Here is a 23980-nt window from a genome sequence, read left to right on the forward strand (position 1 = left end):
GCAATATTTGGAGTTTAAAAATAGTTGTAAAATGCGTACAGTACAACAAAGGCACTCATTTGACTTTACAAAGCACTTTTTAAGAATGATTAAAATTTTTGAAAGGAAAAAGACTTAGATTCCGAGAAATGAATGAATTTCAGAATGAAATTAAACATACTTTCTGGTATTGGATTTTGAAAAATAACAAACAAGTAAGCCATAGCTTGGATATCATCCACAAAATGCAAGTTTTGAATTAATTGATTGCGTTTCATATTGATTTTAATGTGTATGGGGGTTTTCCCGGCTTTTATACAAAAATTAGACATGACGACAATCCGCTATAGCAAGTAAATTTTTCACTGTTATGAATTCTCGCTATAATGAACTTCTACTGTTTATAGATCAGAATTGATAAATGGCCCACTGTTATATAAACAGGATACCTTCATGGCATTTAGCTAAGTCAAACATTATAGTTCCCTGCAAATTTACATATTTCTCAGTAATACAAATTTTACAATTATTTCTGTTGGATGTTGCAACAAAACAACATTTATTAGTGTTAACAATAACTGTCGGTCACAAAATGATCATGAACAGCAATTTAATGAATTTTGAGGACTCAGCTAACTCCCAAATCATCAATTTTGAATTAAACTTAATACATACCCCTCCATATCTTACAGGTTGAATTCCCCCTTTGAATTTCATAAACCACCTCTGAACCACGAACCAACCAGCAAGATTATTTCCACACAATTCACAATGTGTTTACAAGTCTCAGCACAATTGTCCTTTCCATAGTAGGATAGCATCACATATTCATGATACAACGTTTGTTCATCCTTACTAAATACTCTACTACTACAGCTACTGATTTGAAACCAACTTCAATATAGTTAAGTGATACGTAGTAAGTAATTTCACTATGTGGTGAGGCTACATATAAAATGCTCAAACGTTCATTTGACATGGATGTTCAAGACATTTCAGAAGACTGCGTTAAATACTAGTACATTTCCTTAGTTTTATAATACCATGCTGAGGTCACAAAATGTTATTAAATGCACGAGTCAATTTATGTCTGGAAGTTGATGAATTTTCCTGATTATACTGTGATTGTGGGTAAGTAACTCGCATCCCGAAGAAACCCAATTTTACTGAAACTACGTACAACAACGGAAAGAAACCAGCCCAATAAAAAAACTGACAATTTTTGCCATGAAAATGGTATGGTGGAACATACGAATCCTGCATCAAGCAGGAAATTTCAAGCAGGTCTATTCAGAGATGATCAATTACCAGGTGTACGCATAAGTCTTTTCGGTTCCAGTTTCATTAACTGAACAGTACGCAGCGTATGAATTTGACACATACGTCTGACATTAACCTAACAAACACACACAAGTCGAGTCCGCCAAACACTAGCATCTGTGTTGTGTCGTTCAGTGATCATGGCGACGTTTGTGCCTGAAAAAGAACATTTGCCGCATGCATTGCTTTTCTTATTTAATCAAAAGGAAAAGGCTGTGGAAAGTCATAGTTTGCTGATACAAACATATGGTGAACACGCTCCATTGATCAGAACATGTGAGAAATGGTTTCGACAATTTAAACATGGCAAGAAGACCATGCTTTGTGTCTGGTGGGACCAAAGCAGTATTATGTATTATGAACTCTCATAGCCCAGCACAAAACTATCACCAACAAATTATTCATTTAAATCATGCATTGATTGAAATACGACTGGAATGGGCCAGAAGACATGGTAAAATAATTTTGTAACATGACAATGCGCTGTCTCACACAGCAAAACCAGTAAAGACACCCTGAAATCGCGTGGATCTGACATCGTTCTGCACCTGCCATACCGCCCCACCCTGGTGCCATCTGACTACCACCTCTTCACATCAATGGGGCACGTGCTCGCAGAGCAGCATTTCAGCAATTTCGATGAAGTTGGAAAATGGCTCGCCGAATGGTTTGCGGCAAAAGACAAACAATTTTTTCTCTCATGGTATTCATAACTTACCTGAAAGATGGGCGATATGTGTAGAAGCCAATGGCCAATATTTTGAATAAACAAAAAATGAATTTCCCTTGAAAATTACGTGTTTTCTTTACCACAAAAACTGGCAAAAACTTATGCCTACACCTGGTACCATCTCAACATCTTCGGGTCCATTGAAGAAAAGATTTGAGAGAGCATCAAACACCAGAAGGATTTAATTTTCTTTACTCAGGGAATAAGGAAGGAGGAGACCATCTAGAGGGTGTTGGAATGCTTCTAAACAAGACTGCAGAGAGAAGCCTCATTGAATGGAAGCCCATTTCAGAAAAATTGTGTTGGCCAGGTTCAACACTAGTGGAAATGTCAACTTAGTCCAGTGTTATGCTCCAACTGAAACATCTACAGCTGATAAGGACAATTGTTATTTCACACTGAACACAACGATGAAGGGAATAAAAGACGAGAGATGTAGTAATCAAGATGGGAGACTCAATGCCAAGGTGGGTATTAATAATGATGGAGTTGAACACCTCATGGGAATCCATGGCTTTAGAGAAGATAACTATAACAGAGATAACACTGATTTTTGTGCAGAGACAGATCTGGTGATAGGAGAAATCATCTTTTCACATAAGAACTGCCATAAAATGACACGGGTGTTACCCGATGGCATGACAGTGAATCAAATTAATCACATGGCCATTTCACAGAAGTAGAGAAGACCAATGCTAAATGTGAGGAACGAGTGAGGCAGTGACAGAGGGAGTGACCCCCATCTTGTGCTAACACAGTTCTGTATCAAGATCAAAACTAACAAGCTAAGCTCCAAATCCAAACAGAGATATAATGTGTTGAAACTGAAGAACGAACAGCACAAATACCAGTTCAGAATACAGTTGAGAAATCTGTTTGAAGCCCTTGATAGGACAGTTAAAATATGACTGAGGATGAATGGAGTAAAGTGAAGGCCATCTTTGTGAAGACGTGCAATAAAATGCTTTGCTTCTGAGGAAGAGGAGAGAAGGAATGGATACCTGATGATACTTGGCAAAATATCAAAGCAAGGAAGGTTATCAGGCAGAAACTCCATTGAAAACAGAAGCTTGTCGTACAGAATGTCTACAACGAACCAGACAGAGAGATGAAAATGAGAGCCAGTCAAGACAAGTGGCAGTGGGTAGAGTATCAAGCCCTCAAAGTAACGCATGCCGTGGGAACCAGTTACTTGAAAATGCTCCATGAGGTGACAAAGACCCTCTCCAAAAAGAAGACATGATGGGAAGGCCCCATGAAGAACAAGGACAGCAACATGCTTACTAGAGCAAAGAAACAACTAGAGAGATGAAAAGAGCATTTTGCAGAGGCAAGGAGAATGATGGATTGGAGGAAGAGAGCAAGGAGTCAGGAGTGCCAGACCTGGGAAATCAACATCAAGCCATCAACTAAGGAGAAAACTATTGTGGCTGTAAAGGAGAAGAATGGGAAAGCACCTGAAGCTGATAACATCCACCATGAAAACCTGAAAGGAGACATCAAACTTTCAGCTGAACTACTCATCAACTGTGTGTAAAAGTATGGGAATAAGAGAAGATTCCAGAAGACAGAGAGAAGCCTGTTGGTAAAACTGCCTAAGAAAGGGGATAGGACACTGTATGACAATTGGTGAGGTATCACCTTACTATCAGTCCCAAGGAAAGTGTTCATGAGGTTGCTGCTCAACCAGATTATAAAGACTACGAGACCAGAAGCTGAGAAGAGAGCAAGTTAGGTTTAATAAGAACCGATCCAGCATCGATCAAGCCAATATGCTGAGAATCACAGTGGAGAGAGGAATACAATGCTTTGTATCATGTTTGTGTACTTCCTATGGACCTTCAACTCCTTTAAAAGAGAGTTCATGTACAAGGCTCTGGCCAAGTACAGAATACCCAACAAAATCATCAATCTCATCACGAGCTACTGTGAAAACTCCAGGTGTAAAGTGGTTCCATGAAGGAAAACTGAACAAACCAATACATGTCAATTCAAGAGTGAAAAAGGGGTGCCTCTCTCCCACCAGTTTCTTCATCACTATGGGCTTGATCATGAGAAAAGTTATGTTCGGAGCTAAAACTGGATGACTGTGGAAGTTGATGTAATGCCTGGAGGATCTTTTCCTTTGCTGATGACACTTGCATAATCTCTCAGAACTACATGGATATGGAGGAGAAACTGAGTTGTATTCAAGAAAAGGGAGTTATAGCAGGAATGAATATCAATTGCAAGAAGATAAAGGCAATGCAAGTGAACACCAGGTTCCAAATCAATGGAGAGGGTACTGAAACTCTTGCAGACTTTCAATATCTTGGCAGCAACATGGCAGAGGACGGTGGTGCCAGCGCAGATGTTAAGAGTTGCATCAAGAAAGCAAATCTCACATTCCTCCAGCTGAATTCGGTATGAAAAGCACATGACATCTCAGCCAGGACTAAGCTTTGAATCTTTTGTAGAAATGTAAAAGCAGTTATCTTGTACAGATGTGAGACCTAGAAAGTTACAACGCACATCCCGAAGATCCTCCAAGTTTTCATCAACCGCTGCCTCAGAAGAATCCTGCACACAGAGACCATTTCCAATGAAGAAATTTTGAAGAGGGGACTGAGGTAAAACCAATATATACCTACAGATAAAATGAAGAAAACGGGGCTGGATAGGCCATTGTGCAAGGAAGGAAGATCCCATTGAAAAGGAAGCTCTCAGATGGAATCATCAGGGCGCAAGATGAAGGGAGAGACCAGTAAAGACCTGGAGAAGAAGAACGGAGAAAGAGATGAGGGAGGCTGATGAAACCTGGGTAGACAGCACACATTAGCCAGAAAAACGGGACCAGTGGAAGACAATTTTTGCAGCCCTTTGCTCCAAAAGAGGAGATGGGGACAAGTGAAGTCATATTGTAATAACTTTGGGTTTTAACATATGCTTCTAACATGTCTTGCTGGGTTATAGGACATTTTGGTGTACCACAACGAGTACTTGAGTTGACACCAAAATGGGGCTGTCAGTAGGAATTACTTCCATATTCATAATGATGTTCTCTAACAGTTCCTAACATAAATATGATATCCAATCTGAAACCATTCTGCTTCTCTTTCAGATATCTCTTAGCCGCCGTTCACACTAAGGCGATATAAGATAAGTGATATATAGTAAGGAATATATTGCGACGATATATTGCTAGGAAGGTTCATGACACTGGGCGATAAATCGGCGTGACCTGGGCGATAAAAATTTGGTGGGAACACAATTCTCACTACATCACTTACAAATATGAGTTCAAGTGAAGAAGACGTTGTAGTGGCTTATTGGTTCAGGCGTAGGATGAGAAGAAAAAGGAAATACTGGGTACATCCCTACAATCTTACCAACATGCACCATAGCTCGGCTGTTGTTTCTCGAAAGCTGTCTCAACATGAATCAAAATTCAGGGAGTTTTATGGAATGAATCCTGAAAATTTTCATTTTCTGAAAAGTCTAGTGTCACGAACCCTTGAAAATAAAGATACACACCTCAGGAAGGCCATTTCTTCAGATAAAATACTTCTGATTAATATAAGGTAAGTAGATATTAATATGAAAAGCAGTATTAATAAAATTTAGCTGTTTTAATTTGATAATTTTTTACATATTTGTTTACAAATTGCACCAATCAGTTCCACTAAATTAATGAAAGGTATTAAAGAATTATCTTCTCTTCCTCCCGTCATGTTCACAGCTCGAAATATCATACGATACTAATCGCTGAAGAGATTAGCAAGCGGCACTTCGAGAGATATGTCACTTGTGATATGTTGTACAATCGCGCAGCTGTGAACCTTTTTTATCGCCTCCCTTTAGATTTCAAGTATCTGTCTGTGAGTGTAGTGTATCTTATATCGCTTACGATATATCACTTATCTTATATCGCCTTAGTGTGAACACGGCCTTAAATTTAGTACTGATTCGCCTCTATTTTTTCATATCTTGACCAAATGCCTCCTGGAGGACCAAACAGAATTGTCCAGAGAGAGCTAACCTTACCTGTGAAGTTTCTGCACAAACCCTGAGAAGTGATCATTAACAGTACTTGAATAACACTAAAACAGGTCACATAAACGAAGAGGGAATGATCAAATTGCTTCCAAATGACAAGACAAAAGACCTATCAATAATAAATAAAGATAATTACCTCAGTGCCATGAGCTAATTCTGCCTCATAAACCAAGAAGTCCAAGCTACCAGTGAAAAAGCTCTGTTCAGGTTGGTTACATGTGCGTCCAGTTACATGGGGCCGGCATCTGAAATATGTGAGAAAGTGAATTAACTAGCAAATGAACAATGGTAATTATAAATCATTGTTCTGAATATAAGAGATTAAATATTGAATGAATGAATGAATGAATGAATGAATGAATGAATGAATGAATACTGATCTGCATTTAGGGCAGTCGCCCAGGTGGCAGATTCCCTATCTGTTGCTTTCCCAGCCTTTTCCTAAATGATTTCAAAGAAATTGGAAATCCATTGAACGTCTCCCTAGGTAAGTTATTCTAATCCCTAACTCCCCTTCCTATATAACCATATAACCTATATAACCTATATAACCATGTGATTATCATTATATTTGATTAGTATTGTACCAACAGAAAAATATTTTCCAACAGGAGACATAGGTCAATTAGATGTGGTTGCAAGGTTGAAGAGAATCATCTGGGATTTTAAAACAAACAAAAAAGAAAGGTTTCAACCTCTAAGTAATTTCAATTCAAAGCTAAAAATTAAAATAATCTATTTTAAATTCAAGAAAGACATAAAATATTGACTTTCCACTTAAAAATAGACAAGGGGCTGATGACTTTTGATGTTAGGCTCCTTTAAACAACAACAATCATCATCATCATCATCATCATCATCATCATCATCATCATCATCATCATCATAAAAAATAGTCAAAGGAACCATCCTATGTTTGGAAATTCTTGGTACAACTGGTAGAAATAGATCTGAATGTTGTTTGGAAAGGGATGAAGGAAAAAATGTAACACACATATTGCTGATGGTGGAGAAATGATTACAGGAGGCTAGGCAAGTGTCTGACAATTAAGGGATTGGAAAGATTTGCCATTTCCAAAGAATTTTGCCAGCACTGAAGTCAACAAGCAACTGTTTGGCAAGATAATGGAGAGTCAAGCTAATTCAACTGATGTCCACCGCCATAGTCTACCGGTTACCATTAATAGCTGCTGTCCTCGGAGGTCCAGGTTTAATTTCCGTTACAGTCAGAAATTTAAGATTAGGCTGGTATGTGGTTAAGAAGATCCATGCACCTCACCATCATTGGGGATGCACCTAGAAAGAGCTGCATAACTTCCGGGCACAAATTTACATTTTGCTAAATTGATAAAACAGATGAAGATCAAGGTGTAGTCGTCGTCGGCTGCAACTCTTATCCGAGTAAACATATTCTTCAGCAGTTTACATTTCCACAATCACAAAGATTTATGAATATGTTTCATATGACTTAGTAGCCCAATCTTGGCATGAAATATACGTCCACACAGATCACATGAAATGGTTGGGGGAGGAAGAACTGAGCTTGATTGAGCTCCCGTGCTTATCGTTTATCCTCTTCACATTGCCGTCGTTACTCCTCAAACACCAAAACTGATGTAGAAATGGTGTGGCGCCAAAGTGTACAATTCTCAGTAAGCGTATCCCAGGACTGAGTGTTAAGTTCAGCTCTTTTCATACTACGCTTTAGCTGATCCTTGAAACGCCTCAAAGGGGCTCCACGACGTCTTGTGCCAGAACAGAGTTCACCATACAGAAGTTACCGAGGAAGCCTGGTTTCACTCATGCGACGGACGTGCCCTATCCATCCGAGACGATGGCCAATGATGGTAGCCACAATGCTTATAACATGTGCTTTCTCAAGAACTGCAAGGTCGGTGACCCGGTCTTCCCATTTGATGTTTAAGATGGATCTAAGCTTTTGCACATGGAAGCACTCTAGCTTATTGATATTCTGACAGTAGAGGGCCCACGTTTCACAACCCTAAAGCAGTGTTGATATGACAACAGCATGGTACACCGTGATCTTGGTATGCATTGTAAGGTCCTTGTTCATGAAGACATAACAGGATACACGTCCAAATGCTCCTATAAACATCTTGTGAGCAGTTAGCATTTGTTGGGAGGATACTTCCTAGATATAAAAAGTGGCGACCTGCTCCAGTGGAGTAACCGCAATGGAGGTCCTGAAAGATGGGAGGTTCGATCCAGGTGCAAGCTGTGAGAGTACTTTGGTTTTCTGAACATGAAGGGAGAGACCAAAACAATCGCAAGCAAGCTTGAAACAACAGATTGACTGTTGCAGCTCCTCAGATGTGAGAGCAAGTGCGGCAGCGTCATCTGTGTACTGCAATTCCGTTACGCAGGACTAGCCAGATTGAACAGTCCTCCATCAAAGCGATATCTGACCTTTACACCTTGGTTGTCTGTAGATGTTCCATATATATCATGGCAGCTAGGTAAAGAGTGAAGAGTGTTGGAGACTTTTTTTTTTTTTTTTTTTTTTTTAATCGGCTTTACGTCGCACGGACACAGATAGGTCTTATGGCGACGATAAAGCATACATCCTTGTTTCAATCCATGAGTGATTGGAAATGGATCAGAGATAATATTTTGATGAACGACTTGCCCAGACGTGTTATCATGAAGAGCCCTGACTAGATATGGTATGATATGATATGCTATGGCCAGCCAAAGTGTTTTAGTACTGTCCACATAGCTAGTTTCGGAACCGAGTTGAAAGCCTAGGTTTAACGAGTCTGTTGCTCTCTGCATTCCTCCCGGATGTAGCAAGCTGTAGTAAGGAGCCCTTATACGGGATAGGGGTTTCTTATGTATCAGCCAATTAATGTTATGCAAAGACGTACGGGCAATAGGTTTCGTGATGGTCATGTCTGCAAGAAAAAGGGCTAGAGACTGGTGATGTTGATGTACGTTATGGCAAGTGAGAATGGTCTCTAAGTTGAGACCTGAAAAATATATAAAAATCAACCACCTGGAAAGAAGGTCCTAACTGTGCAGTAAGGCAGAAAGAAAATATGTCTTGTATCAATATCGTAAGTTACAATCTTCATTTCCGTGTTGACTCCCCCCCCTCTCTCTCTCACACACCCCTTCCACCCCCCTGAGAGAGAGAGAGAGAGAGAGAGAGAGAGAGAGAGAGAGAGAGAGAGAGAGAGAGAGAGAGAGAATGATGTGAGAATGTTGCTACATCATTGGCAAGATCAATGGCATTCAACACTGGACACACTTTGTAGGTGACACCTTTGTTATTTTAGACTCCCATGTTACTAACAGCAACACAGTACTTGGATTTCTCAACTCTATTGACCCACATATAAAATTCACCATAGAGTCAGAAAACAATAAAGCCCTTAATTACCTGGACTTAACCATTATGCGCAACAGCAACAACACTTTATCCTTCAATATATACAGGAAACCCACCCACACCATCAATACCATCCATCAAACCTCTGTGCACCCAGACATACATAAAAAAGCAGCTTACAATAGCATGGTCCTCAGAGCATTAACTATCCCTTTATCTCGCAAGAATTACAAAAAAGAAATTAATACCATCTACAACATTGCAGAACACAATGGTTTCAATAGAACCTTCATCAACAGAATCATCAATAGATACAAAAGCAGACCCAAGACTACCTTAGTAAAAGATTCCGCTCTTAAAGAAAAATTTTCCACATTCACTTTCAATAATAGTAGCATTTACCAAATTTCTAATATTTTCAAGAAACACAACATCAAAATAGCTTACAGAAACTCCCACACCAACTCCAAACTCATTTTCAATCCACACACTGTCAAAAATAACAATAGCAACATCAACAACAAATATTTGAACTCTGGAGTTTACAAATTAAAGTGCCAATCCTGTAATTCCAGCTACATGGTCAAACAGGCCGCAATTTTGTCATAAGATACGCCGAACATCGCAACGCTCTCAAATATAATCGTTTTTCAGCTATGAGTGAACATCATAAAGCATCCAGCCACGAATACACTTCAATAGATAAAGAGCTGAAGATCTTGCATTATGAGCAAAAAGGCACCTTGCTCAACGTTCTCGAGAGCATCCACATCGATTTAGATCAGTTTATGAACCCCACTCACAATTTAAATGAAGTCAGCGAGAAAAAGAACATTCTACTTGAAACATTCATTCCATACATTTGTCAGAATTTCCACAACACAAACAAACCCCACCTCCATCTCCCCGACTCACCACCACTCCCCCCTCCTCACACCAGCCCTGCACCACCCCTTCCCCCTCCGCTACTTCCATCCTAGCAAACACAACCAAACCAACAATAGACTCGATCACGCGACCGAGACCATCACTTTGAGAAGGCCACGCCATTCGAGCTTTAGAAGTCAATGTAAATTATTCCAACCCCCCTAATTTTTTCACTGAAGATGGCTCAAGCGAGCCGAAACATGTTTGAATTTGTTTGCTCCGTCTAATGACGGAATATATGATGTATTGAATAGGAGGATACTCTCATTTTTCGCCATTGTAAAGTGAAAACCGTCAATACGGAATGATTCTAATATCTTGTAATACATCTTTCTCAGGTAAAAGCCACTTAATGCTTTATTAAGATAATGTTTTGGTAACTGCTGTTCTCGCCAAGTTTCAGTAATATAATATTGGTCTCATGCTAAAGTCTTAGTTATGAAGTGTTCTGCCTTTTAATATAGTAATTTATTCAGAAACTGATGACTGATATGGTAAACGTTTGTGCTGCTCACTGTATGTCCGGCCAATATTAGGATACGTGTTATTCTGTTTCCTTAAATTTATATCTGGAGCTATGATTTGTCAGGTCATATTTAGGATATTGTAAAGGTTATTTCCATGTTACTTATTAAGTTCTGTATATATATTTCTTCTCAGTTTGACATGTCAATTCTTTGTTTTGAGGCCTCATATTAGATTAAGTATATGTACTGTGTGTGTAATGTCCTTTTGTTCACTAGTTTACTACGTTTGAGATGTATTCCTTCTTCCCCAATCCTTTTACCTCACTTTGGTGCCGCCTTTCTGCTGTGTTTGATTTATGTCACAGGAATTCCTCTGGGAGTAATCATGGTGTTAACAAGACTTTGGAGAATCCTGAAAGCCAATCCTAATGGTTCGAGATGGCCAGTCGATCCACTAGGAGAAGATTGCAGCCTCCCTCTTTGGTGCTTGGTGTTGTGCTAAGTGATGTTGGGGCATCATTATTCTATACCTGTTACCCACTGCCTCATCGGGGATATGCTGTGTGCTGTCCCGAGACACAAATTGTCACCAGTGTGATCTAGTCTGCTGTCCACCTCTCGGAGACTTTAGACTCCTGTGTGCAGTGTGTGCTACCCGCTCTGTTTACCTGACCTCCTATGAACTTGTATTGGCAGTCGGCACACCTGGCATTGTGTGTGTGTGTGCCGCGTGCTGGAAAAGCAGTTGAGTAACTGACCTCATCAGCTCACTCCTACAAGCCTAACTACATGTTATATCGACAGCTACTGTGTGAAGTGTTAGTACAATATTCAGTGCTACGCACGTGTATAATGTATCTCCAATTGCTCAGGGATAAAACTGTGTGAAGTGAATTGTATGGGCTTGGCCCAGTCTCAGGCAGGGAGGATATCTGATGTTTTTCAATTATTTTAAAAAATTGTGTAAAAAGAAACTTCGAATTACTCTCTCAGGCTCAAAAGACACTTACAGACACTTGAAGTGCACCTGCGCTATGATCTGAGTGTATTGGTATGTGATTTGCTGTTTCAACATTGGTTGTTCCCCCTCCTGTTCCTTCTCCTTCTCTTCTCAAGCGTAGTCTTGGTGGCTGACTGTGTCCACCGTTTGAGTCTCATTATTTATTTGTCACTCTATCGGAGCATCTACTTTGGGGTTCCTTTCGAACCTGAGACTGCTGAGCTGCGAGCATCAGAGTGCAAGTCATAAGTGAATGTTGCACGTGTATCTTGAGTGAAAGGTTAATGCTTGTGGCAGCAAATGGGCGTGTAATTGGGTAAGAGTTGTGCTTCTGTGTGTGCTGTGTGGATGTGCCGGGGTCGTAGCCCAGGGGCCTATGGGCAAGATGAAGGCTGTTTCATTTTTGTAATATGTATTTATTTAATGTTACATTCTGGTAATACTTGTATTTCTTTTATATTACCTGTTGGTAATAGATCTTCTGTTCTCTGTCGAATGTACGAGGCCAGCAGAAGTGTATTGGTTTATTATTGGAAGGGTGCTTCAATTATGATATTGTAAATATTTGGTTACCTTTGAATAAATGACAGATTAATTATGGATGGAAAACTCCCTAACCTCGGTCCACCTCGCTTCCCCTCTGGGTATGTTCCTCTTTCCTCAGCCCTAATGCTAGCACCTTCTCAGTGCTGAGCTGAGCATAGGAAGAGATTGCCTGGGACACTAGCATGCTGAGTGAGTTTAGGACAGGACTCTGCTCTGGAATACACTAATACCAATCCCGATCAACCCTTACATTCCAGTATACAGTATATATGATCAAATAGACACACTACAGTGTGTGTCAAATGGGAAACTGTTTCTCTTGCAGTCATTTTTATGAAGTAAAAATATTTTAGCCTAGCACATATGATGTTTAACACACTGTAATTTTTCAAGGAACACAGTGCACTGAGTGGGTGAGATAATATAACAACACAGCAGCCAATTGGTTGGACAATTCTGAGTAGTCTCTTGAAGCCAAAATGTTTCCCTTCTCCCAAAAACTATAGTTGCCAGGCTGAGTGGCTCAGACAGTTAAGGCGCTGGCCTTCTAACCCCAACTTGGCAGGTTCGATTCTGGCTCAGTTCGGTGGTATCTGCAGGTGCTCAAATATGACAGCCCTGTGTTGGTAGATTTACTGGCACGTTAAAGAACTCCTGCGGGACTAAATTCCGGCACCTCGGCGTCTCCGAAGACCTTAAAAAGTAGTTAGTGGGACGTAAAGCAAATAACATTATTATTATTAAAACTATAGTTGGGGATCTAGTTACAAATGGGGCAATGTTTTATCCAGCTGAGATGTAATGGCATTGACAACTTTGTGGTTCCGTGGTAGCTAAACACAATCAGAGCATGAAGCAAAATCCTGATGCAAGTAGGCTTTCAACCATACTGGAGCTTTACTGTTGAAGAATTATATTCTCTGAACACCCTGTTGCTCCCAGTTAACAAAATCATCATTTTTAAAGATAGAAATCCTTTGCAAACAATTCTTGTCCTTTAAATCATATATTATTCAGCATTCAACATAATAAAATAAATTCAATGCACAATACTCTCTTTTCTCTCACCTGCACTGCCCTGTGATGACATCACAGTTATTGTCATATGAACCTCCGGGATCACAATCACATGGCTTACAACCATCACGATCATCTGAAAGTCCCCAGTACTCCAAAAGGCACTGATTGCAGTCTCTTCCTCTTACGTAGCGCTTACAAGTACACTCACCCGTGTATACATTGCAGCCCTGATTGTTTATTGTGCCCAAAGTGTTACAGGTGCAAGCTGTTGAAGAGCAAAAAACAAATGTCAAAATCTATCGCATACATCACACTTCAGGCAAATGAAATATCAGCAAAAAATCTTTTGACAAAGAGTTAATATATTATCCTCCTTAATAACCTGAATCCAAGATGTTCTTGAATGTATTGGTGATGTTAGCTATATATTTTTGTGGAGGGGACACTTGGAATCAAAAAAACAAGCTGTGTGAACCAGGCCATGGTAAGAGTGACTATCAGATGGAAGAATGATTCTTCCTGTATTACCAAGGAAGTCACAAAAATGATGAAGAACAGCAATTCTGTATATAATTTTAAATGTTTTACTTTTTAAAAAGTTTAAAGAGATTATTATCAAAATGATTATAGTGTTATTTCAGACCTAGATATCAACATCAACTTGCTAGCAAAAATGTATTTATTTATATCTGTAATTATACAGTTAACCACAGTGAACATGTGCCATTGCTCCCCCCTCCCCGTCGATGGCGTCAGTGTTTGAACTGAAGAACTTAAAATTTCAAGAGAAGAATTAAACTTGGTTTATAAAAGTTCTAAATGGCACTTTACATTTGTACATGTATGACTTCTATTTTCATTTCTTTTTCCTTCAGAACCATCCCAACCCTACTACACTGAATTACAGTAACAAAAATACAGTGTGGAACCCCTGGTGGGACAGCCCCTTTCAATACATGTGGACCAGGCCATGGTAAGAGTGACTATCAGATGGAAGAATGATTCTTCCTGTATTACAAGGAAATCACAAAAATTATGAAGAAAAGCAATTCTGTATATGAAAAATGGAAAATATGCTAAAATGACGTTTTGTAGAAAAAATCAGGCTACACTAAAAATCTGATCTCTGAACCATTTAGTGGCTATATTCACAAGTGGTGAAAAAGTGGCAATTTCAAGAAACAATTTTAAACAAAACTATCCAAAGCCAGACAAGTGTATACCTGCATCGGTCAATGACATCACCTCCACCTCTTCCTTAGTCAGTGCATCAACTCCACCTATTCACTAATCAACACTGTACACTTTAGTACTCAACGTAATCACCAGTTCACAGAAGAGCTGACCCTATGCTGCGACAGGTCCAGACAACATTCCTGGACAGATTCTTCTGCAGAGTGCAGAAGCCATTGCACTCTCTCTGTGCGTGCCATTCAACCACTTCATTAACGGAGATATGCTGTGTAAATAGAAAAGTGCTAACGTAGAGCCAATGTTTAACGGCTCAGTACATATGAGTTTGGAACTTTTATTGTCTGCAAATGCCTGAAGCAGCTAATAGTGAACACTGCGCTGAAATTCTCATGACAAAACTATATTCTTGGCAACCGTCAGCACAGTTTTCTCCCAAGACATTCCTGCACAATGTTACTAATGTAGTTGTGAGTTAAGGATGGATAGCTTGAGTATCCAAGCAGATTGAGGTGTCAATTTCAATCAAATTTCTTCCTACCTTGGAATATTTTACTAGGAAACAGAAAAATGTAAGATGAGGTATGTGCATGTCAAAAATGTTATGTTACTTCTCAAAGAGGTGCGTACAGGAAGTTTACTGCAAGTAAACTCCGGCTCAGGATGTTTGATCAGTGGACCTTAGCCCAGATGAGGGCACTGCTTAGGTTGCCAACATCCCGGTTTGGATATGGCACTTGGTTTGGTAGGTTAACTCTAAAAATACAATCAACATCCAACTGATCTGAAACTGAAATACATCATAAAATGTGAACATAGTAATCCAATGAGAAGTTACAATAGGTATCTGAAGCTACATGTACTTACGTTGACATCCATGAGGGTTTGTTTCGTTGAAATTCCAGAAACCATTCTTGCATCTATCACATCGACGTCCTTCAACATTTGTTTTACAATGACACCTGCCCGATTCCAAACCATTCACCAAATCTGTTCGAGAATCACAGATCCCATCATCCAAGGCACCACGAGGATCACAATCGCAGGCTAGAATAATGAACAGGAATTGTCTTAACATAAACATTAAAAAAAGGATAATCCAACCTACCTTTTCATTCAGCAGTGGATCATATGTTTTCAGTTGCCCATCAAAATCCAAAACACTATTAGATATGCTTTACCTAGGGACACTTCAGAGCATGTATTACTGTATTGTTGAACTCCTCCAGGCACTTTATGGTTACAGATATGTATATCTTACAACTATCCATTATCACCTTCCAATATAAAACTATTATTTTTTAAACAACTTTTAGCTTTATCTGACACATTTACTAGTATTCACTCTTTAAAATGTTTGATACCCTTTTGTACACCACAACCCTGTTTTGTTTTTTGCACTGGAAGTCATTATCCACTCTACATAATGTCTTATTTATTCTTTCTTCAAATACTTTTATTGTGACCAAGCAAGTGGCTGTGCAGTTTGGGTCACGCAGCTATCAGCTTGCATTCAGGAGATAGTGGATTCGAACCTCACTGTCAGCAGCCCTGAAGATGGTTTTCCATGGTTTCTCATGGTTTTCCATTTTCACACCAGGTGAATGCTGGGACTGTACCTTAAAGGTCACAGTCACTTCCTTCCCATTCCTAGCCCTCTCCTATCTCATCGTTGCAATAAGACCCATCTGAGTCAATGTGATGTAAAGCAAATTGTAAAAAAAACTTATTGTGTTCCTTATCTTCTTGTCAGCTGTGTACAAGTTTATATTTCTTGCCTGAGTGACCCAAACCATGCAAGTTTTTTTTCGTTTTTTTTTTTCCCCCCCTACATCACTTAAAGTTGTTGAATGATCGGTTATGTTTTGCCGCTTTATAAGCCACTTGAAACACCTTAGCAGTAATTTCTTTTTCATGAGGCAGAGCTTTCTAAAACACTTTTCCCAAAGCTTCATGTTTACCTTGTTTAATTTTCAAAGCTGCACTTTACCTTATGATCGTAAATCATTTTCCTCAAAGACTTTTTTTTTTTTTTTACAACATTTTCTAAAGATGGTTTTCCATGGTTTCCCATAGTTTCCCATTTTCACACCAGGCGAATGCTGGGGCTGTTTACCAATGGCCCACTCTGTAGAAATGTTTACACCCATGTGTTTTTCTGGTCCTAAACTTGCAATATCTTGGCACACCTTACAACCTACCATTTGGTTTCTTTTTTTGCATAAACCTGCTCCTTGCTTTGAAAGAAGTCATTGCAATTCAAGGGGGAAACCATTCTGGCCTTGATGGGCCTGTTTATTGAATATTAACTCAGAAAAATTCTTCATATTCATAAGTTCGTGAAAGATATAATACAGGGTCTTTCCCTCAAGGTGGGGCCGGCAAAGCGCAGCAGGTAGAAGGGCGAGCTGAGGCTCAGACAAGCACATGGCAATGTGGAGCTGAGACAGCTGCCAAGCAGGATTTGCCGAGTAAAGTTGACTTTGTTATTTCGTTAATAGCCTATTTTAAGTTATAAGTGTTATAAGTTTATAACGTGTGTATGTGTTAGTGGTTATTGTTTACGACGTGTATGTTGTTATTGTTTAATTATTATTGTGTTTAAAAATTTTATAACATTCTAAGTGTTAAAGCCTACTGTTTCAATAATGTCTCAAACTCCATGCACATATACGACACATACGTATTAACAAATTCCTGTAGAGAAGTTAGAAGGCGGTATATGGGAAAATTCCCAGGTGTGAACATTCCAGGTAGAGAAACTGTAAGAAGACTTGTGAACAAATTTAGAAGCACAGGTTCAATTCTCAATAGAAAGCGAAGAGTAAAAATGCGTGTGCTTACTTAGGAGAAATTAAGCGAGGTAGGTGAAAAATTAGAACATACTCCTATAAAATCGCTCAAAAAACTTTTGCAGGAAACACAAATTTCAATTGCCACCATGCAGCGAGCTACAAAAATGTTAAAATTGAAATCATATAGGATCACTGTTGTTTAAGAGTTGCGTCCACGTGATAATGAGAGCAGGGTAAATTTCTGTAATTGGATTGTAAATTGTGTTGATGATGGGGTACTTGATCCAAAATTAATAATATTTTCTGATAAAGCATGGTTCCATTTAAGTGGCCATGTTTCAAGTCAGAATAACAGGTACTGGTCTTCAGAAAAACCTGAAAATTTCATATATGAAACAACCCTTCACGACGTGAAAATGGGAGTGTGGGCGACAGTAACTGCACACAGGATAATAGGGCCTATATTTTTTTAAACCACAATCAATGGGCAGAGAGATAGAAATGACATTCTCGTACCATTTTTTGAACAATTGACGGACAATGAATGCCAGTCTGGATATTTCCAGCAAGCCTCGGCAACCGTGCATACGGCTAATGAGTCACTAAGTTTAATTGAGGTAATTTTCGACAACAGGGTAATTAGTAAATCACTGTGGCCCGCAAGATCCCCATATCATACGGTTTGCGATTTTTATTTATGGGGAAAATTGAAAAATATTGTTTATGCAACAAACCCTCACACTCTAAATGAACTCAAAATATGAGAGAAATTTAGGCTCTCAGTAGATGAACTAATGCGTGTGAATGAAAATTTCCTTAGACGATGCCAGAAATATGTAGATGCAGGTGGAGGACATTTTCAACATCTTCTGTGACAATGTGAGTAATTATTTTACTTTGATTATGTGTTATTATGTTTGCTTGTTATTTATATGCAATTCGTTCAGGCATTCCCTTGGCCCCAAGCTTAGCGAGTTGTCATGTGTTCATCTAACCAGCTCACCCTTCTACCTGCTGCACTCCGCCGACCAGCCCCACTTTGAGTAAAAGACCTCTGAAATCCCCCCATGACATCAATGAGGAATTACTACTGTCTCTAAGCCATGTACAAAATATCCAACACCAATATAAAGGTATATACATAACTGGGGATTTTAACTTGGAAGTTGACTGGCAGTGCAATCGTCCCCCCCACCTGCCTATTCCATCAATCCATTAGCAGAAACATTCCTTACAGCATTCTATGACTTGTTCCTTGATGACTTAATTACTGAACCAACCCTTATAACCAAAACCTCTAGCTCCATACTAGATTTATTCCCTACTTTTCTGTTGTTTTTTTTTGCTTTACGTTGCATCAACACAGATAGGTCTTAGGGCGACTTATGGCGACTTATGGCGACGATGGGATAGGAAAGGCCTAGGAATGGGAAGGAAGCGGCCGTGGCCTTAATTAAGGTACAGGTGCGCTCTTAACCGCACAGTTTATTCTCTACTAACCTACCATCCTCAGTATTGAAGACACAAGTCATCCCCGGCTTTTCCGACCACCTAGCAATTACAGCCACCCTAACATACACGAAACCACTAGTAAAAAAGTGTAATAGAGAAGTCTATAACTACAACGAAGCTGACTGGGAACTACTATCCTACCTTCACAGAAAACATCTACCCTCCCCATTATCTTTAAACTCTGTGGACATCAATTCCGTGTGGTCTAGATGGCAAGAAAGTTTGTGTTGACGAAGCGATGCCTAATGCAAAAATCGGTACGAAGATAAACTCTCCATGGATCACAAAAGATATAATGAAAATGATACGCAAAAGGAACGCTCTTTACAGGAAATGGAAGCAGGATACAAGTGATCTTATGTGGAACAAATATAAATGCGTGAGGAACACAACCAAGCAACTCATCCGTGAAGAACACAAAAAAGTACATAAACGAGATAAGTGGCAACAGCAAAGACATGTGGAAATTTCTGAATAGAAAACATGGCAACTCAGCACTGAGTGCATTCTACTTTAACAGAACGACTGTTGCCTCCCCTGAGGCCATTGCCACAGCATTCAGGGAGAAATTTAAAGGAAACTTTAATGAGCCAGAGAAAAGTACAAATATGTACCCAAACACAACTCAGCCATCACCCCTCTCCCTCTCCAACCTTTACTTCACAGAGTACGAGGTAATTAACAGCCTTTGAAAGACTCGACCACATGCTGCTTCCGGGCCAGACAACATACCTGCAATTATTTTAGTGCAGTGCGCTGAAGCATTAGCCCCCTTCTTGTGCACCCTGTTCAACTTATCAATTAACAGTGGCTGTGTACCCAGTGAATGGAAGCGCGCAAAAGTAGTACCAATTTTCAAAAGTGGAGGAAGAGATAACATTGATAATTATAGGCCGGTGGCAATAACATCACTCATTTGTACAAGTATGGAGCGATTAGTAGCAAGGAACGTTTTTAAATTCTTACGGGAAGGAGATCTGATCGGCTATACTCAGCATGGATTCCTCCCGGGGAGTTCTTTTGCAACCTTCTTAACGAAAGTCGTTGATAACTGGCAGTGATTCAGGTAGACTGCCTGTCAGTTGATTGAAGCAAAGCCTTCGACAAAGTGCCGCATGAACAACTTCTGTTAAAGCTACAACAGCTCGGTATACGAGACAGAATATTGATGTGAGTGAGATCCTTCCTGGAAAGGCGAACACAGTGTGTGATATACAAAGGGGCCAGGTCACAACCTACCAAAGTGACATCAGGAGTAGTTTAAGGTTCTGTGATCGGTCCCCTGCTATACATCTTATTTGTGCTCAATCTTCCCGGATGTGTAACTGCGCACATGGCACAATATGCAGATGACACTGTTCTGTATAAAAGTATAAAGAATATAGAAGAAAGTCGAAAACTACAATCAGACCTACAGAAATTATCTGTATGGTGTTCCATGAATGGGTTAAACATAAATGTAAATAAATGTAAATATATTAGGATAAGTACATCAAGAAACTGCATAGAGAACATATATGAATCAAATAAGAATGTAATACCGCAGTGTGCAAACATCAAACTTTTAGGATTAATTATTTCTAGGGATTTGAAATGGAACCTGCAGACGGAGGAGGCAAGGCGAAAAGCAATAAAAGTCATGGGATTTCTTAGTAGGAACCTAAAAGGCTTCCTGGGGGCTCAACGAACAGCCTACCTCAGTATGGTAAGATCCATACTAATCCATGGTTTTCCTGTTTGGAGTCCCTCCACCTTGACCCATTTTGCCGCCTTTCCCTATCCTTTTTCTCTGTCCGCAGAGGCGTTAATCTTGTCCCTCCATTTGCCTGCACCACCTCGTACCAATCCAGTTACTATGGCCACTCCACACACCTCTGGAATGAGGTACCACCTACAATAAAAGTCTTGCCTCTAACGCAGTTTACAAACCATGTAAAAAGATGCAAATCTCTTGTGGAAGGGAGTGAAAGGGAAAGAAAAAGTCATCAAGTGAATGAATTACTGTACAGGTGTAAATATGTGAATAATGTAATTATTGTATATATTAGCTTAGTAGGTCTGTGAAGCAACTAATGTACATGGGGCTTGCCCTTTTGTACTAAACCATCCATATAATCTGTATGATTTGTGGTAAATAACAATAACAAAACAGTAATAATAATAATAATAATAATAATAATAATAATAATAATAATAATAATAATAATAATAATAATAATAACAATAAAAAGATGTCCCATTAATCATTCCCATTTGCTTCCTACCCCCTCAGGAATGCATTCATTTCAGCTCTCCAACCCCACCCAATCTCCTGATGCCTTTTTTTCCTCCCTGCTCAGATTTAACAGTGTCTGCCAAAAACAGATTTTTAAATTCCCTGACATTTCCCTGTTTTCCAGACCAAAAAAAAAATCATTTTTTCCCCGACACACAATGACAAAAAATAAGATTAAAAAGGAGTTTCGAGCTATGACAGTAATATTAAAATATATTTTGAAAAAATAAATGAGCAATTAATGTGCATATTAAACTTCAAAACTTGGAAGTTGAATTTAGTGTAATTAAATTCACTTTAAGATTTTAAAAAAACTTATTACCATTACTGCTACAGTGAAGAAATTTCTTCATCTATAGCCACCAACGACTGTTGAGCTTCTGCCATCACCCTCCGCTTCTGTTTCTCAATTCTTTCAACAACAAAGCGGCCTTTCCCTTATTTTATTGCAAAGAATCTTCTACTTCCAATGCTTCACATTTCTCCTTTTAGATTTTGAACATACAAAGCAAGAGCATTCCTTGCAGCAAGGAGCATGTTCTTTTCAATTCCACCAAGGTTTGAGATAGCATCATATATTCTTCTTTGAGCTACAAGGGATTCTTGTAGCATGTTCTCTACTATCACTTCTTTATTAACAGAAAAACCACATTCAAGTGAAGCATTTACATGAAACAATATTAGTATCATTTTGAGAAATGAAGCCAACTTTTCTGTTTTCAAATTTACTGTTGGCAAAACAGTGCTGAGCCGAAAGTGATCTAACCTCTCATCTTTAGAAGACAAAGAATTCACTACTTCTTTGAAAGTATCATTCCCACAAACAGAAGCGAACTCCCTTTGTATATGATCAGCTTCATTACCTGCTCGTTTTCAACAAAGGCATTTAAAGTTATCTTTAGCCGTCTGCTGCTTAGAGGTTGCTTGGCTACACTTGGATCGAAACAAGAAATTCCTTTAGTCAGTTTATATACCAGCAGTGACTGTTCCAGTAACTTCTTGCACAAAACTACCATTCCTCTTAGACAATCTGTACGATACACTAATATATCTCTTTCATTTAATCCAGGAGTGCCACAAAATGCTACTCTAGCAGCATAACCTATGTCAATTTTAGATGCAGGCAGAAGAATGTCTTCCCTGTCTAAATTAATTTTGAGGACATTTTCTGAAGACTGCAGTGATTTATCCTTAACAAACCTTCTCAGGACATTTTTCTTGTTGCAGTGAAAGATTCATACAGGAGTGGTATAAATGGAAGATCTGTCTGAAACTGTTTTAGGAATGGTTCCAAGTCTCCAACAAGTAATAATAAAAATGACAACTTGGCCTTTAGAAGCTTATCTTTAAGAAAAGTTGATACTACTTTGAAGCTGTTACAGTTTGGGATTTTCTTGTCTCTGTTTGTTCCTTCCACATATTTGTCAAATTAGGTAGGATATCTATAGCATGTTCAATGACTTTCAAAGTTTTCAAGCCATCTTATAGCACTATATTTCAAAGGAAATACGTTTGAACCTGAATAATGTGTATAATCAGCACGTCTTGCAGGAACGTAGCAAAACAGAAGTGAAGAGCACAAAGAAACTCTGCACGTGATATTACAAGCTCTAGTCATGCCTCAAAACTTCTGAACCCCTCGCACGAAAGATAGGTTAGAAACTCAACATGGAGCGGCCCGAATGATACATTACACATTTACACAAGGCTTACCTACGTCAGCGCATTTAATAATAATAATAATAATAATAATAATAATCATGAGCACTCGAATGAGTATTAGGTTTAAGTGATGAATTTCACACTTTCCTGTATTTAGTCAGTGTTTTTTGTCTGTTTTTACATTTTACGAGGTAGTAACTATCGCACACATCATTACATAGTAAACAAACACAGTCATCCGTTGGGTTGTGGAATTTTGTCTATATGCATATTTTGTTGTGGAAACCATGTACCGAGCTCGATAGCTGCAGTCGCTTAAGTGCGGCCAGTATCCAGTATTCGGGAGATAGTAGGTTCGAATCCCACTGTCGGCAGCCCTGAAGATGGTTTACCTTAATTAAGGCCACGGCCGCTTCCTTATCACTCCTAGCCCTTCCCTGTCCCATCGTCGCCATAAGACCTATCTGTGTCAGTGCGACATAAAGCAACTAGCAATAAAAAGGAAGCCATGTATTTAAGCGATTCAAAAAACTCAGAACACAATATAGGCCTAATTCATCAAGCTCGCCACTACCCAACAACACAGAATATTCAATAGTAAGCAGATCAAAACATAGAAAATTTGATCGATCAATAGATCGATCATATAGCTATTGATGCTATCGGTTACTTCACATTTGAGATCACACTTGTTTTTTTTAAGTTATGTTATAAAAACTGAAAAATGTGTTTCAATTACATGGATAAATATGGTATGTCAATTTTATCTGGCAGAAGAACTAATTTCCATATATTTTTCTGAATTCCCTGACATTTCCCAGTTTTCCCATTATTTATCAAATTCCCTGACATTTCCCGGTTTTCCATAAGGGTGGACCGCAAGGATATAGAGGACATCCGACAAAAACAAACTGGAGTCATCATTCAATTTAATGGGACACCATGGCCTCTCAACTCATCAGTGCAATGGGCGCTCACCAACTTGAATCAAGTACCCCCTTTCATCTACTTCACCCCTACCCATCAAAATTCCATCCTCCCCACAATGCTACCGCCTTCTCAGCTATGTAATACAAGGTGTTCACCCCTCTATTACAGAAGAAACCACAATCTCAGAACTCAATGTGAATGGCATTCCAGTCAAGAATGCACTTAGAATCAAGAACTCCACG

General features: G+C 39.1%; 1 protein-coding gene across 3 annotated transcripts in view; it reads right to left on the minus strand.

The window, feature by feature from the left end:
* LanB1 (laminin subunit beta-1) overlaps window positions 1-23980 on the minus strand; it is a 584100-nt gene that overhangs the window by 207934 nt on the left and 352186 nt on the right. For all 3 annotated transcript variants that reach the window (XM_067141389.2, XM_067141390.2, XM_067141391.2), the window contains exons 11-13: window positions 15432-15611; window positions 13422-13638; window positions 6201-6309 (exon numbers count right to left, since the gene is read on the minus strand). In XM_067141389.2, the coding sequence (XP_066997490.2) occupies window positions 6201-6309; window positions 13422-13638; window positions 15432-15611 (506 nt within the window). The remainder of the gene's footprint in view (window positions 1-6200; window positions 6310-13421; window positions 13639-15431; window positions 15612-23980) is intronic.

This window comes from Anabrus simplex, chromosome 2, assembly GCF_040414725.1.
Source record: "Anabrus simplex isolate iqAnaSimp1 chromosome 2, ASM4041472v1, whole genome shotgun sequence".
NCBI lineage: Eukaryota > Metazoa > Arthropoda > Insecta > Orthoptera > Tettigoniidae > Anabrus > Anabrus simplex.